This window comes from Folsomia candida, unplaced genomic scaffold, assembly GCF_002217175.1.
Source record: "Folsomia candida strain VU population unplaced genomic scaffold, ASM221717v1 Fcan01_Sc008, whole genome shotgun sequence".
Lineage (NCBI taxonomy): Eukaryota > Metazoa > Arthropoda > Collembola > Entomobryomorpha > Isotomidae > Folsomia > Folsomia candida.
The window spans coordinates 5425231-5439437 of record NW_019091200.1 but is presented as its reverse complement, the minus strand read 5'-3'; the positions used below and the strand labels follow the sequence as shown (position 1 = coordinate 5439437).

At 36.3% G+C, this 14207-nt stretch overlaps 4 protein-coding genes and 1 long non-coding RNA gene across 6 annotated transcripts; 2 read left to right on the top strand and 3 right to left on the bottom strand.

Annotated features, from left to right (window-relative positions):
* Positions 1-199: 199 nt before the first annotated feature.
* LOC110852870 lies at positions 200-1224 on the bottom strand. The gene is made up of 4 exons (XM_022101013.2): positions 969-1224; positions 585-692; positions 416-487; positions 200-352 (listed from the first exon to the last, which is right to left on the bottom strand). The coding sequence occupies exons 1-4, from the start codon at positions 1173-1175 to the stop codon at positions 320-322; spliced, it is 420 nt and encodes a 139-aa protein (XP_021956705.1). The 5' UTR covers positions 1176-1224; the 3' UTR covers positions 200-319.
* Positions 1225-1367: 143 nt separating this feature from the next.
* Positions 1368-2583, bottom strand: LOC110853620. The gene is made up of 3 exons (XM_022101909.2): positions 2265-2583; positions 2094-2192; positions 1368-2027 (listed from the first exon to the last, which is right to left on the bottom strand). The coding sequence occupies exons 1-3, from the start codon at positions 2452-2454 to the stop codon at positions 1765-1767; spliced, it is 552 nt and encodes a 183-aa protein (XP_021957601.2). The 5' UTR covers positions 2455-2583; the 3' UTR covers positions 1368-1764.
* A 1779-nt stretch (positions 2584-4362) lies between these two features.
* LOC110853623 (GDNF-inducible zinc finger protein 1) lies at positions 4363-6892 on the top strand. Of its 2 annotated transcripts, XM_022101911.2 has the most exons (5): positions 4363-5880; positions 6276-6335; positions 6406-6425; positions 6494-6597; positions 6660-6892. In XM_022101911.2, exons 1-5 carry the CDS (start codon positions 5838-5840, stop codon positions 6760-6762), a joined length of 330 nt encoding a protein of 109 aa, XP_021957603.2. In that variant the 5' UTR covers positions 4363-5837; the 3' UTR covers positions 6763-6892. The 2 variants fall into 2 exon arrangements, with proteins under 2 accessions (XP_021957603.2, XP_035710598.1); XM_035854705.1 differs by lacking the exon at positions 6276-6335 and having other exon boundaries at positions 4364-5880.
* A 472-nt stretch (positions 6893-7364) lies between these two features.
* Positions 7365-9509, top strand: LOC118436428. Its single transcript, XR_004835439.1, has 5 exons — positions 7365-7465; positions 7536-7675; positions 7754-8078; positions 8163-9304; positions 9368-9509. It is a non-coding gene; the product is annotated as an uncharacterized LOC118436428 (long non-coding RNA).
* Positions 9510-10004: 495 nt separating this feature from the next.
* LOC110853279 (ATP-dependent RNA helicase vasa) lies at positions 10005-13680 on the bottom strand. The gene is made up of 13 exons (XM_022101531.1): positions 13509-13680; positions 13186-13339; positions 12953-13105; positions 12729-12836; positions 12528-12644; positions 12334-12444; positions 12114-12262; positions 11845-12030; positions 11534-11755; positions 11275-11445; positions 10799-11198; positions 10443-10708; positions 10005-10339 (listed from the first exon to the last, which is right to left on the bottom strand). Exons 2-13 carry the CDS (start codon positions 13310-13312, stop codon positions 10283-10285), a joined length of 2067 nt encoding a protein of 688 aa, XP_021957223.1. The 5' UTR covers positions 13313-13339; positions 13509-13680; the 3' UTR covers positions 10005-10282.
* Between the last annotated feature and the right edge of the window lie 527 nt (positions 13681-14207).

Genomic DNA, 14207 nt, shown 5'->3' with positions numbered 1-14207 from the left:
TAAGTAGTTGAGGTTGATGTGCTGGTCACATTTTTTGAAACCTTGTTGAGAGATGGTAATGATAAAATAAAAATTTATGTTCAAATGCAATTTTTTTGGGATGAGTGGTTTCCTATAGAATTTTTTGCACTTTTTAATTGCATATGCACATGATACGTTAGATATTAAGCATTTTCAGCTTAAAGAATTGTGCATCGTGTCATTTTTTTGTACATCCTTTATTTCCCAACATTACAAGACATTTCGTACTACAAATTGCACTAATTACGTGTTTAAGTCTATTTTTGTAGCTTAGTTAGCGTCGCACTAGAAAATCCCTCTATTCCAATCCTAAAAGTCTCCCTTGACAAACCTGCACATGAGATAAGTTAGTTATCATTTCTTCTTCTAATATGTAAATTAACCAAACTCTCACATTTATCGTCGTTACAGCTTTCACTATATCACGGGCACACATTTTGAACTGGTTCATAAGGCATTCCATATACTGTAGAATTTTCAGATTATTATTAGAATTTTCAATTAAGTTTGTTTTGTAATAGGTCTTTGGAAATTTTACTAAATTGATAAGTGAACATATTTACCACGGGCAACTTATCAGGCACGGTGCAGGAATACTCGATATTCTTCACTGTACTGAGCGTACATCCAAACACACTCTTTTGACAGTTGTCAAAAATGCACTTTTCCTTCTGAAATTCATTTTGTCAAACAGTTTATCAATTTTATTGAAATCATACAATTCAAAAAAAATAATTAGTTTGTCAATTAGTCTGCAAAATATCTAAAAAAATCATTTCAAAAGTTGCATAAACGAAATTATGTTACACTTTGGGTATATTTTGTTCTTTTCGACGCCAAACACGAATTAAGACAATAAATACTGTTTTATATAAACTACAAGGTTCTTCATAGGCAAAAATTCTCCAAATTAAAAAAAACTCTTTCAAATAATCTAAAAACCTTACCTCATCTAGTAAACTATAACACCCGTAAAATCCATTCGCAAACGCGTCATCCTTTTTCGAACCACAGAGTTCCCTCACAATCCTCATTAGCGACATGGGATCCGCGCCCAGCACGCCGTTTACCTCAGTGATCGAAAACGTCGACAAAAACACCACAGTTGCCACCAACACTACAAAAATGTGTCTAAATCTCTGCACGGAAGTCATTTTGACGCGTGTCCCTTCAAAAACTTGGCACAAATGCCTCGTCCCCAGTGGGGATTCGAATTTATATGAATTTTGGATCATGGTCATTTCAAAGTGTGTGCATATGCATATGCAACTTTTATTTATAATTAGTGAGCCAAGAATGCGCAAACTTTCATATGTGCAAAATATCTTTGTATGCAATAGAATTTATGCTAATCAATCAATCACTTCACGCATAAAGCAATGGAATTTAGTCAGTCATTTTATTGCGTAATCAATACCCAATCAATTAATAACGGCGAGTCATCTTCTCTCCCAATTGACTACGAATTATGAAGACGCACCTCATTTATTTTATTTTATTAACGCTCCTGCCTTAACCCATGAAGAATCTTATTTAAAGTGGTATATTGATTGATGGATAGAAATTTTTTAGCATAACTGAATAAATAAGCAATTAAATTAATGATGATGATAATATTGTCATGATTATATTATTGTGGTTCCATTATTATGTGTGACTTGTCTTTTTTATATAACTGATTGATTATCAATCAAGCGTTTGTTGGTTATCGAGGGATAATTAATTCTAAACTTTTCCTTCTTCTTATCCCCACCAACCACCCATTCCTTGATACATTCCTCCGTTTTGGCCAGTGTAATAAGTCGCGTATGGATTGCCCCCCCAGCCGGCGACCTTTTGCAGCATGAAACGTCCAGATTGTTCGCCGCCTGCGTCGGTTTCGGCTCCGGAATCGGTGCCGACTTGTTCGCCTCGTTCTTCCTCGGAATAATATTCGTCGGAATATTCCTCGCCTGAATAGTAGTCGTCCTCTTCGTCAGAATAATAGTCATCGTAGTGGTGCGAATCTGTAGAAAATTGAGACATTTGAACATTTTGGGAGAGAATATTTAACTTTGTTTTTGCTGACTGACGCCGTTTCTCTAAATTTTCGGAGGAGGATTCTTCCTCAAGTTCGGAACCTTCTTGTTCTTCAAGGCGTGCCGGCATGGCGTGTGCGATGGAGATGATCGCTGTAATGGGTTTGAATTGAGTACTTTTTTAAATTTTTTTGGGTATGTAAAAGGTGATACGGAAGTAGTTACCAATTGCTGCGAAAAGTTGGGCAAACAATTTCATGGCGTTTTTGTAATGGATGCGGTGGGATACAATTTTTAGGACCAGATTGATACTTAAGACATTTTTGTATTTGTAAATTGAGGAGAAGTAGGTACATATGATAAATAGGGTATCCACACATTGTACATTGTAGTTTTGCAGGGTGTTTGTAAACATAATTTGAAATGTTTAACAAATAATTCGCCAAGTTTGCAATGGGACAAGATTTGTGAAGCAGGGTCAACCTAACAAGACAGGTTGTGGTAGAATTATTTAAAATCGTTGAAATAATTCTGGCAAGTGCATTTTTCCACGAAATGATTTTACTAAAATTTGCATAATTTATCTGGATCAAAAAGTTCGTAACTTTTGTCAACTTTTGGAGTATATACAAGGAAGAGAAATAAATTGTGTGTATGTTTATATAGGTGTTATCATAATGCACCTATTTATGTATATAGGTTTTTGACACTTTCGATTTCTAGTATTTAATTGTTTGAATCGTTGAAAAGGAATCTTAAGAATTTAAAATCATTTCTCACAGCATATTCACAAAGTTATCTACCTTATCGAATTGTCCAAATATTCATATATCTAAAATGTAAAATCGGATTTCGATTTCGGGTATTTAATTCTTTGAATCGTTGAAACGGAATCTGTGAGAATTTCTCACAGAAAAGTAATGTATGTGCTTATCAAGTTATCTGTCTTATCGACATTGTTAAAATGTTCATTTGATATCTAAAATGTAAAATCTGATTGAGATATTGGATTGACAATATGGATTTTGATGAAAATGGCGGAAACATACACTTTAGTTATGTATGCATCGTTTATTTCTCCAGAGGGACAAAAATGCATTAACTTCGATCAAGCTGATGCCAAAGTCAGTGCTAAGGTGACGAATCGATGATAAGTGAGCTGCATAGTTTAAACTCCCTGATAACTTCAATAACTTCCCACGGAGATAATTAAATATAACTGGGAAACAAAGAGATGAGATATTTGCACAAGTTTGATTTATTGCTAAATTATGCAGTTGGACATGTTTTATCATCAAGCAGTGTTGATACAGCATCACGGGGTTTGCAGACGGATATACATACGTGGACTTTACTGTAAAACAAATCATTACCTTGTGGAGGTCAACGATTTATTATTCGGCTGATCAAAAGTTTTCAGTTAAGAACAATTCGCAACTCATGAATTATAATTAATTTCATGAAAAATTGTATAATCTCATGTTTTTCCTCATGAAATGTTCTCATGAGCTGAACAATTGATGATGATGTACGCTTAAAATATGCGCTGTTAACGTTTACATATTTGCTTATATTTGGTACTTCAACTAGCCAGTGGTCACCAATTTCCTGGACAAAGTTCGGATTTTGAATAAACTTGTTATCGCCACTAATAAATAACATTCTTTGTCTGTACTAATGACGATCTACATAAACTAGGTTTGAATAGAGGAATGTAAACCTGGAATGTTTGTGCCTTATAATAATACACTAAATTAACTCGCATGCAAATCTCTCCCCCGATAACCGACGTTTGGTTGCAAATTATTCCGTGCTTACTCACTAAATCTGCATCAATCTGATTATGTATAATAATACAAATATGCAATACAACCTCCAGCAAAGCAAAGCAACGCCTCGCAGTCTCGTCAATTTACTTGAACGCTCATCAATTACTATAACACATAACAGCAACATTTTCAGGTATGTACCTATATTCAAAATGAGATGACATTAAATTATATACATACGAATATTTAGGATTCATACTCACGTATTGCGGCATACAAGAAACGTTTAGGTGTTCGGATTATCTCAATTATCTGACTACAAGAGGAAATATGTATGTAGATAGGCATAATTTTGGACTTTTGCATTAATAAAATAATACATGGAATCAGTTCAAATTGTGTCTTAACGAAATTGAACTTGTTGAATACAACTTATTTTAATACTCATTCCTTCCAGATTTGCAATTTATATATAATTTCGGACAAATGAAGTAAAATCATATGCCATAAACACATCCGCAAATGAATAATGATGAAAGATAACTAGTTCTTTAAAATGTAGATAATGCACGATGACCAGTACATTCGCGTGTTTACATTTCTCACGATTTGCTCTCCGACCTCGGTTATTCCCTTATCTTTTCCAGGAATACGTACACACCGTAAGTATCCAAGCTCTGTGTGCGAATAAATCTTGTGCAAGTTGAGGTAATCAATAATTAGTGAGATTCAGTGAAATGAGATTCGGCCCGTTCCCACGCTATAGTTCCACCGATGATAATGAAGAATGACCTCAGTTAATAAAATTAATCTTCAATGCACGTAGATAACCAATGAAGCAATTAACCATTTACATAATGATGATAAATTAATGATGCACAGTTTTCTATTGTTTCAGCTCAGGAATGGACATACTTGTGTATCCGTGTGGTCATGGTATGAAGTGAACTGATACGATTTTAATACATATTTCATTTGCTATTTTATAGTTTGAAATTTTCTCGGTGTTGCACATACTTCAAGAAAATAGTGTAAATTTATCTAATACCTGTGACACTTGTTTCAAATTTTGTCAATACAAGAAATAGAAATTGCAGACCAGTGACATTAAAATTTGTACTTTTATATAAGCTACAAAGGTTCATTTTCGGTTCTGTATTTTTATGTACATTAGTGTAAGTTCATTTCGTCAATTGTGAATCACAACTTGTGATTGCCACATAGTGAGGTTCTATAGTGAAATATGTATATTTATTGTGATGGACTATGATCTGTATGATCTCCCAAACCAAGTAATTGATAAGAGTTCGAACGGACGATGAAATCATCGGAGCATGAACCAAAATAGAAATATTTGTTACCAAGGTCTCAGCAAAAAATAATGACCCGAAGAAGATGACACATTCATCGTCATCAAAAATGCAAATAACTCCAACCCGAACACTTTCTTCGACAATAGATAATATCTCAACTTTTCGTGACATCTTACATACATACAGAATGCTCCGTAAAGTGAATGCGTCATTCATAAATGTGCTGTGCTTACATAAAAAATTGTCCAAAAAACAAGAAATCTAAGGTTTTTAAAATAAATAAATGTTTAATAGAAATGAAAATGGCGAGTCAATTTATCATTTTATTTTATTTTGACGTATAAACTTAGCAATTAAGTTTGCGTAATTGTTTAATTAGCAAACTTAGCAATTTCACAAGTACAAAGTACAGAATGTAATGTAAATCGCAGCTCATGATTGTAGTACATATTTTCAGCCTTTGTCCGAATCAACCGAAGTGCGTAGTTCATTAGTAACGTCGAGACTATTGAAATTGTTGCCAATTATATTATCGGTCATCATGGGTTATCACATTCCACCCCTCCCCATCACTACGACGTCGTCATGACCGTTGCCATCAGAAGTAGCAATTTTTATACTCACTGCAGTGTCGTTGCAATGTTCAGTGACCTCCAAGTCCGAAACTCTATCAACTATTCCTCTAATCGTCAATATGAATCAAGGAAAACGCTTTAATGCATCAGAATCATGTGATTGAGGGGAAAGTTGCTGATGATGGTATTTATATTTTTCTCTTATGTATTTACGTACACGATCTTATCAGGGATTGATATTGAAAAAATACAAAATATAATATGGCAAAACCTCCGCATTTTGCCTAATATAGTATCAAACTATCCCCCAAATTAGCACTTGATGTTCGTTGTAAAATATGGTAGGGTATTGTGGATATTTCCATAAGTATGTATTATGGCAGCCATACCAATGCCCATGAAGGGTTGGATGCCAAGAATTGCCAATCAGGATTGATAATCAACCTCCCCATACTTAACAGCAGATATAAACCTCCACAAGTCCATTTTCACCATACCCTTAGACAAAGCTTAACTGAACACAACTTGAGCTTCCCGTTGAAATCGAATTTTAAAACATATTTTTCAATTTCCATAAAGTTGCTTCTTGTTTCCCTAAAATACTGAAAATGGGTGGATTACCAGTGTTTAAACGGCGTCGTAAGTAACTATTACATATAAATTTTCCCCCATATTCGCTAACAAAATTTATATTTTTTTTACATTTTAGTACGTCGTTATCCCTGCCAGGTATTTTTTTACCAGATAATTTAATATTATATTTAGTATGTGGTTAAAAACTATCATGCTGTATGTAGCTATGTCCTGAAACTTTCACCAGAAAAGATAATTTGAAACGCCACGTGAGACAGAAGCATGACAAGATGGTTCCTAAGCCGAGATGCCCAAACTGTCGCAAAGAGTATGATAGTTTCGCTAATTTCTTTAAAATTCGTCATAAAAAAACCTATTCTTCATTAACAGACTCTCCATAAATTTTGCTTTGAAACGGCACATGGAGAAATGCTGTCATCCGGGGAATAGGGGAGCTCTAGGGCCGCCTCCTCGCCAAAATTCTGAGGAATAAACTTTCTCCAACTTTCTCCTCCTTCGATATTTTAAACAGTAATTTCTTCATGACACTATGCAATTTGGGATTAATTTGGGATTATTGGTGTTAAATAAAAAGAATTTGTAAAATTTCGTGTAAAACATGATAATGCAGTATTAACTAAAAAGTTAATGACCTCATGAGAGTTCAAGCTTGTGCGCAGTAGTATCACGTCATCATCATTAAAACAAAAGAGTTAAAAGCAGGTTCATAATCATAAATCCATCGTTGTTCCTCAGTCAGTCGTCATGTGCTCCACTCTCCACTAAATTATACCCTGCTCCTGGTAAAAGTGTGGGGCCGCTCTCGTTTCACGCCAAGATTTTTATGCGGAGGACACAAATTTGATTTGAGCGCAGATTCAATGATTAGCTTTAGTACAACAAAATCCACAGTAGATAAGTGCATTGTTTTAATACGATTGAAGATAAGTTGCACTGATGAGTACATACATACATACGTTTTACCTTTTGTCTATGGTTTAATGAACTTAATTCCCATAAAACGATCGAGCCTAACTGCGTACAATTATTCATCTTCATAATCATTGTGCATATGTATGTACGCGTATAATAAATTAATTAACAGCACATATATTCCTATGTACATATTTACATATGTTGTGGTTTGGTGGTTGCAAGCGATACAAAATGCACATCGGTGTCCAATAAAGGAGAAAGTAAATTAGATATAAAACTTAATTTTTTATTTCCATGATGCTACTCTTGTATCATTTCCAACTGCCACAGTTCTCTCCATCCGGTTGGAATATTATAAAAGAGCGTCCTCTTGGCCAGGGTCACAATGTCAAGGTCACAGTCTTTATATCGCGTCATACAACTTCCTTGGTCCTCCATCCCGTCAACTATTGCAGATTTAAATTCTGTCGGTATGTTCAGCAGCTTATTACTAGCAATAATAAATAATAAATAAATAAATAACACATATTTTGACAAAATTCGCGTAGATTTTTCACAAGGAGAGACAAGTTATGCACTTTTACCTGAAAAAATGATACGTCCGGACGAACCAATTTGGTAAAAATGATAAAAACCCGTGTGAATGACAAGCCAACAATTTTCTACATTCATCCCGAAACGGAGGAACAAATAAAAATAAACTTTCCGTAAAATCGGGATAGTTGATGCTTCTTGATGTGGTGTAATTGTTCCCCTGGTCGAAAAGGTTGTCAGGATTGAGGTTAAGGTCAAATCCTCTCCTTTCCACGAGGTCGTCATCCGTGGGGACGGAATGCATATGGTATCGCCTCGGAGGAAGGCCGAAAATCCACTGTAAGTAAAAGGAAATTGGTTTTAAAGTTTTATTTACTTAAGAAAATTAAATCCTTTGGATTTTAATCGACTTGAAATATTTAGAATTACCCAAACCGGCGCAAAAGCTAGTCCAGCGAAACAAATGAGGGCGAGACTGGCAGCCAGCGCGATCGACAAGGGTCCTGCGATCGGTGCGCGGAGCTATTCCATTAATTTTAATTGGCCAATTAAAATAAAATAACTCTTAAAAAGTGTAAATATGTATGACGACCTCGCAAAGTTTTACATTTCGGTATTTTATTTACTAGCATCGTCTCAAAATTTCTCATGAAAATTAATGCAGAGTTATCCAATAATCTGGTAATTGTACTCACCGTATTGGACACATCCCATGGAAGGGAGAAGATAAATCCGATATTTACTGGTTCCTGGTTCGTCTTGGAGAAAGTGGGAGGAGGAAGGGCGACGAATAAAGTTAGGAGAATATTTCTTCCAGGGAAGAACATTTTTGAGCAAAAGTGGAAATTTGTTCTGTATTTTAGAGTACCAAAATTAAAATGAAATTGAAAACGAAACGCATGTACATATTTGAACCTGAACTTGAAAGGGAATTGAGGAAATAAGGAGTTAATTAAAAACCTCATTAGAAGAATTATATTTAACCAAATATACATACAGAAAATCACTCTCCCTTCAAAAAATGATGAGACAAGTTCAATAATCTTCTTGCTATAACGGCACATTCACTTAAATGGTAGACTAATTACAGTAGAAATCTAATATATATATTTTTTACTTCTCACACAAAATCCTTCCAAAATCGTGTTCAAAAATCATTTCTCAAAATTTCGCTAAAACTTGCATAAACATGAAAGTTTCCACATTTTCCGTTGTGATTTTATTGCTTATGTCCTCCGTCCCTGTTGTCCCGAAGGGCCAGTTTGTTCAACCCTTAAATATGGGAATGCAAGTCGCCATCCCGTACGACATTGCCAATATTTTCAACCGCCCGATAAACTTTGGTCCAATTTCTGCCCTCATTTCGACCGGAAGTCTGCTGTACATCCTCTTCTTTGGCGTTATCACGTCACCATTTGGATATTTTTTTGGCATCCCGTCAGAAAAGTATGTGCTCGGTGATACCTGGCCAATCAAGCAGGATGGAAAAGAAAGAATTTGGGATGAAAATAATAATCACTACAATCAGCCAAGAAATTTGAGACAAGATGTAACCACGGTTTTACGTAAGTTTGTGTGTGTGACTGAAATTTATGTTACAAAAATTGTAAGAATATTTATTTACTCAGCACCTCGAGATTTTGAGGAGCACGTGTTCTCTGGTCGGTTGGGGGAGGACTTGAGAGACGACGAGTGTCGAAAAATGGTCATTTGTAGTGCCCACAATGGACTAAGGAATCTTCCCGAATGGTTCATGAAAGGATATAAATTTTTTAGGTGAGTAGGTTTTTTAAATGAGTGGGAGCATTACAAAATTATTATAATTTAAAAATAAGGGTTAGTGGAATAAGAAATGCTGTGCTAAACTAAAATGTGAAAATTTTGAAAAATTGGAAAATCTTAATATGTAGCAAATTTCGTAAGAGGAATTTATGATTGTTAGTTTAATTAATTAGCAATCGGATTTTCAATAGTTCGCATATTTCGCTTGCAAAAGATTTTTGCCATATTTTATTTTATTTTTTAAGGTATTATTTGCTATCTATTTTATTTCCTGGCTATCAGTCCTAAGTATGTCTCCAACTTGGATAGTATCGAAACGAGCTAAGACTTGGTAAAAGCCTACATCTTTCTAAAGTGTTTATGTAAATGCAGCACAAACTGTATGAAAACTATTATTGTATTTATGAAAAGCCCAAGTGTTTTATTCGCCATTTAGTTCGCAAAAAATGCTATACAATGCAAAGTTAAATGGAAATGACATACTTTCTTTTCGACCCCATTAGTATTGAGTTTTCATTTTATTATCGTTTTCAACCACGTGAACAAGTAGTAACAAAATACCACAGGTAACTTCATTTCAATACTAAATTTAAGATTCCAATGAAACGTAATACTGTGCGTAAAAATCAAACACGTACAACAATTCATTGAATAACAATCAAAAACATTCAATTATAATATGTGTCTACCAACACTAACTAGTTAATCATGAAGTAAAAAAAATTCATCGTCACATATTCTGGAATTAGGAAAAGGTGTTCCTAGTCCCAAGCATCATCATCTTCGGATTTCGCCGCCGCCGCTGGTTTTGAATAGCCCTGCAAGTATGAAGGAGTCAAAAATAAATTAACAAGTTTGGTACATTAAATATTAATTAATATGAAGCTCAACAAACTAATATAATTAGTAAAAAAAAATTACCCGTTCAGAACCATCACGCATGTCCGAATTTCCGTTGGAGATACCATAACCACCTCCGCCTGAACTGAAGAACTCGGGAACATTTTGTCCTGCTCCCTCCAAGATGCTCACCAACGAAGCAGCAAGTGCGTTATCTTGCGAGTCCTCATAAAAACTGATTGCTCGCCCGGTGTGACCTAAGCGACCAGTTCTTCCGATGCGGTGCACGTACTCGTCAATTTCATTAGGCAAATCGTAGTTCACCACGATAGATACCTTAGGAATGTCTAAAAATAATAAAATAACCAAATTAATTATGCAAGAAAGTACTATATTATGAGTAAAATTATCATCAAAATTCAAACTGGTTTACTTACCGAGACCTCGAGCTGCTACTGCAGTTGCGACGAGGACCTTCTTTCTGCCCTGAGTAAATTCTCGTAGAGCCTGTTCTCGTTGACTTTGTAATCTGTCCCCATGAATCGATGTCGTAGAGACACCTTGAGCGCTGAGACTGGCCGCTAGAAAATCTGCCCCCTTCTTGTTGTTGCAAAATACTAGCACTTTTTCACCTTCTGGCGAGTCTCGGAGGATTTCCAAAAGTTTTCCTCTTTTTTCGGACCTTTCAACTTGCAAAAATTCTTGACCGACGTCCGAACAAGCCCCGCCCACAATTCCAATGGTAATAAATACGTAATTCTTCTTTAAGAATTCAGCTGCAGCCTTCTGTACTCCGTCCTGGAAGGTAGCACTGAACATTCCACTAACACGGTCGTCCTGATTGTATTATTTTAAGATATAATAGATTACAATTGGTAATAATTGATTGGTCGGGAGATAAAAGAAAACTTACAACAGAAGGCATTGTGTCTACAATCTTTTTCACGTCAGTCATAAATCCCATATCCAACATGCGATCAGCTTCATCCAGCACAAAAAATTGGACATTCGCCAAACTAATAGTACCCTCGTTGACGAATTGAAGCAGGCGACCAGGAGTAGCGACCATAATGTTGCACCCGGCCTAAGTTTGAAAATAAATAACACTTATTAGACAAACTTTCAATGATAAATCAAGCAATGAATAATGAGAAAATGTCAGCAAGTCTTACCTGTAACTGGCTCTTTTGGGCAAAAATCGCAGTGCCTCCGTAACAAACGACAGTTCGCAAAATAGAATCTTGCGAATACAATCTAGATTCCCGACTTATTTGAATTGCAAGCTCGCGTGTTGGAGCCAGAATCAACGCCTCAGGTTTTACGGGATGCGTGTCCGTATTGAGATCCCCTTGGTTGTTCAACAACACATTGATGATTGGCAACAAAAATGCCGCCTAATAAAAATTATACAAATTAGTAATGGTGTGTCACTAATATGCAATTATTCGAATAACGTGTGGAGTGACAGTCATGTGGTACATACCGTCTTTCCAGATCCAGTTTGAGCACAAGCCATCACGTCAAGTCCAGCCATAAATTGAGCCGAAGCATGTCGTTGAATGGGCGTTGGAGTAGTATATCCAACCTTTACTATGTTTTGCTTAACGAGATCCCGGAGATTCATGTCGGCGAAGGTAACATAGCTTTTTACCTTATCGGTACCAGTCACCTAAAATAATCGAGATGCATTATTTAGTTTTTTTACATTCGAAATTTGAAAAAAATCATCTCAATCTAAATTTATAGCCTTACATCGAACTTGATATCGTTGTACTTGGAAAAATTTATCCCAGACCCTTCATAGTATTGTTTACGGTCATCGAAAGCTTCGGCCCCTTCCAACTCGGGTGCTGGAACATACGGCTTTGGCTTTTCGTCTGGATTTTCACCGTTTTCACAACCTAGATGCCATATAAAAACATGTATTGAAATATTAGAAATGCAAATTTAATGATGGTGAAATGAAATTTACCTGGCTTCGGCTCCTTGCACTTGTAACATATACGCCGACTGGCGAAATTGCTTGTTCCACATGCGCAAGGCCATTCTTCCTTGTCGCCTCCAGCATCGCCGCCGTCACCACCTGCAATCATGATTATGTAATTAGTAGTTTATAGTTGCAACCTCAATAAAAAAGGCTACGAAAATCTGTTTATTTTTACTAACCGGGTTTGGCTTCGCTGCACTTGTAACATTGTCGCCTGTTGGCAAAGTTATTTGCTCCACAAACACACATCCAGTCCCCTTCGCGTTGATTGTGATTGTCTCCGCCGTCACTGCAGCCTAAACCCACACAAAAGCAAAGTTTTTTCATGCATTATCATCCACCGTTCCAGCCAGCCAGCCACACATTACTCTCTCGCTTACCGGGTTTTGCCTCCTTACACTTATAGCAACTACGCCGGCTGGCGAAATTGCTAGCTCCACATGCGCAAGACCATTCGTCGCTTGCAGCAGCATCACCTCCGTCACCACCTGTAATCATAATTAAATAATTGTATAGTAATTATTAATTAATTGCAACTCAACTACCACCACGACAATAAATGACTCTGTATACGAGCCATTAGTTGCAGATTACTCTCACTTACCGGGTTTCGGATCCTGACACTTATAACAGCTACGCCTGCTTGCAAAGTTGCTTGCACCACAAGCGCATTCCCATTCCCCAGTGCGGTCTCGGTCTCCACCGCCACCACCACCGCGACCTCCTCCTCCTCTTCCTCTTCCGCCTCCACGGCCACCTACACACACAATATTAAATTAACCACAATGTTATATCATCAAAATAAATATTTAATCAAGTTAAAAATCTCAGCCTTACCTATTCGGCCGCCTCCATTATTATCTCCCGTCGACTCGGACCCCCAACCATCGCCGCCACCCCCTCCTAGATTCATATTTTGAACGCCGGAAGACACGGTCCCTTCATCCCAGTCGTCGTCACTCATTGTAATGCTGGTTTAGTTCGTCAAAAGCTAGAATCCACCACAAAATAAAACTTTTTACTAAAAATATAGATTCCCCTCTACTCCACATTCAACTCAATGTAGAACAACGCAATAATTATTCGTCAACCAAACTAAAACTGCAAAAATCTCGATACAAACTAAAATTATAGAAATTCTACCAAAAACGTTCACTTACCTTTATCAAAATGCAGGGGAAGCAGCCGACACAACACTGGGGGTGTGTATCAGGTGTGTAAAATAATTTTAAAAAAATTTGGCAAAATTTCCTAAAACTGGTGAGAGCGCTACGAAAAAATCGACCACTCAAAGCGAAGGAAGGCAGACGAGTGAAGAGGAACGACAAAGACCCACGCCACTTCAGAGAGAAGAAAGAAAGAAAGAGGAGGGAAATGCCACTCGTTCTTCGAGCCGGAGCCAACCTCCGCCAGAGGCATGAGCGTCCTGACAGGGTTTTTCATGCACTTTTGGTGTTAAATTAAGAAAACTCATATTAGGATTGCCCCTTCACCAGTAAATTGCACAGAATTAGATAAATATCATATAATTTAACCGGTAAAAAAAGATATTTTCAAGAAGAATGCATGAATTGCATTCAAAAAATATATTTTGTATTCACATCTTTATTTTTTTAAAGGGTCAAATTAGATAATTCTAAAATGTCTAATTGTATAAATTGTAATATTTGTGCTTTTCATAATTCTGAATGGAATATTTATCATAAGTTATATGCATCCTCTGCTGATTAACACGCATAAAACACGGTGTAAAATTTCATAAACCGAAAGTTGGGAACCCTGCGTTGTTCTAGAAGATTCCATCCATCATTTTCAATGCAATGGAAATCCACATTTTTTTGGTAGTGAACCGAGCGGCG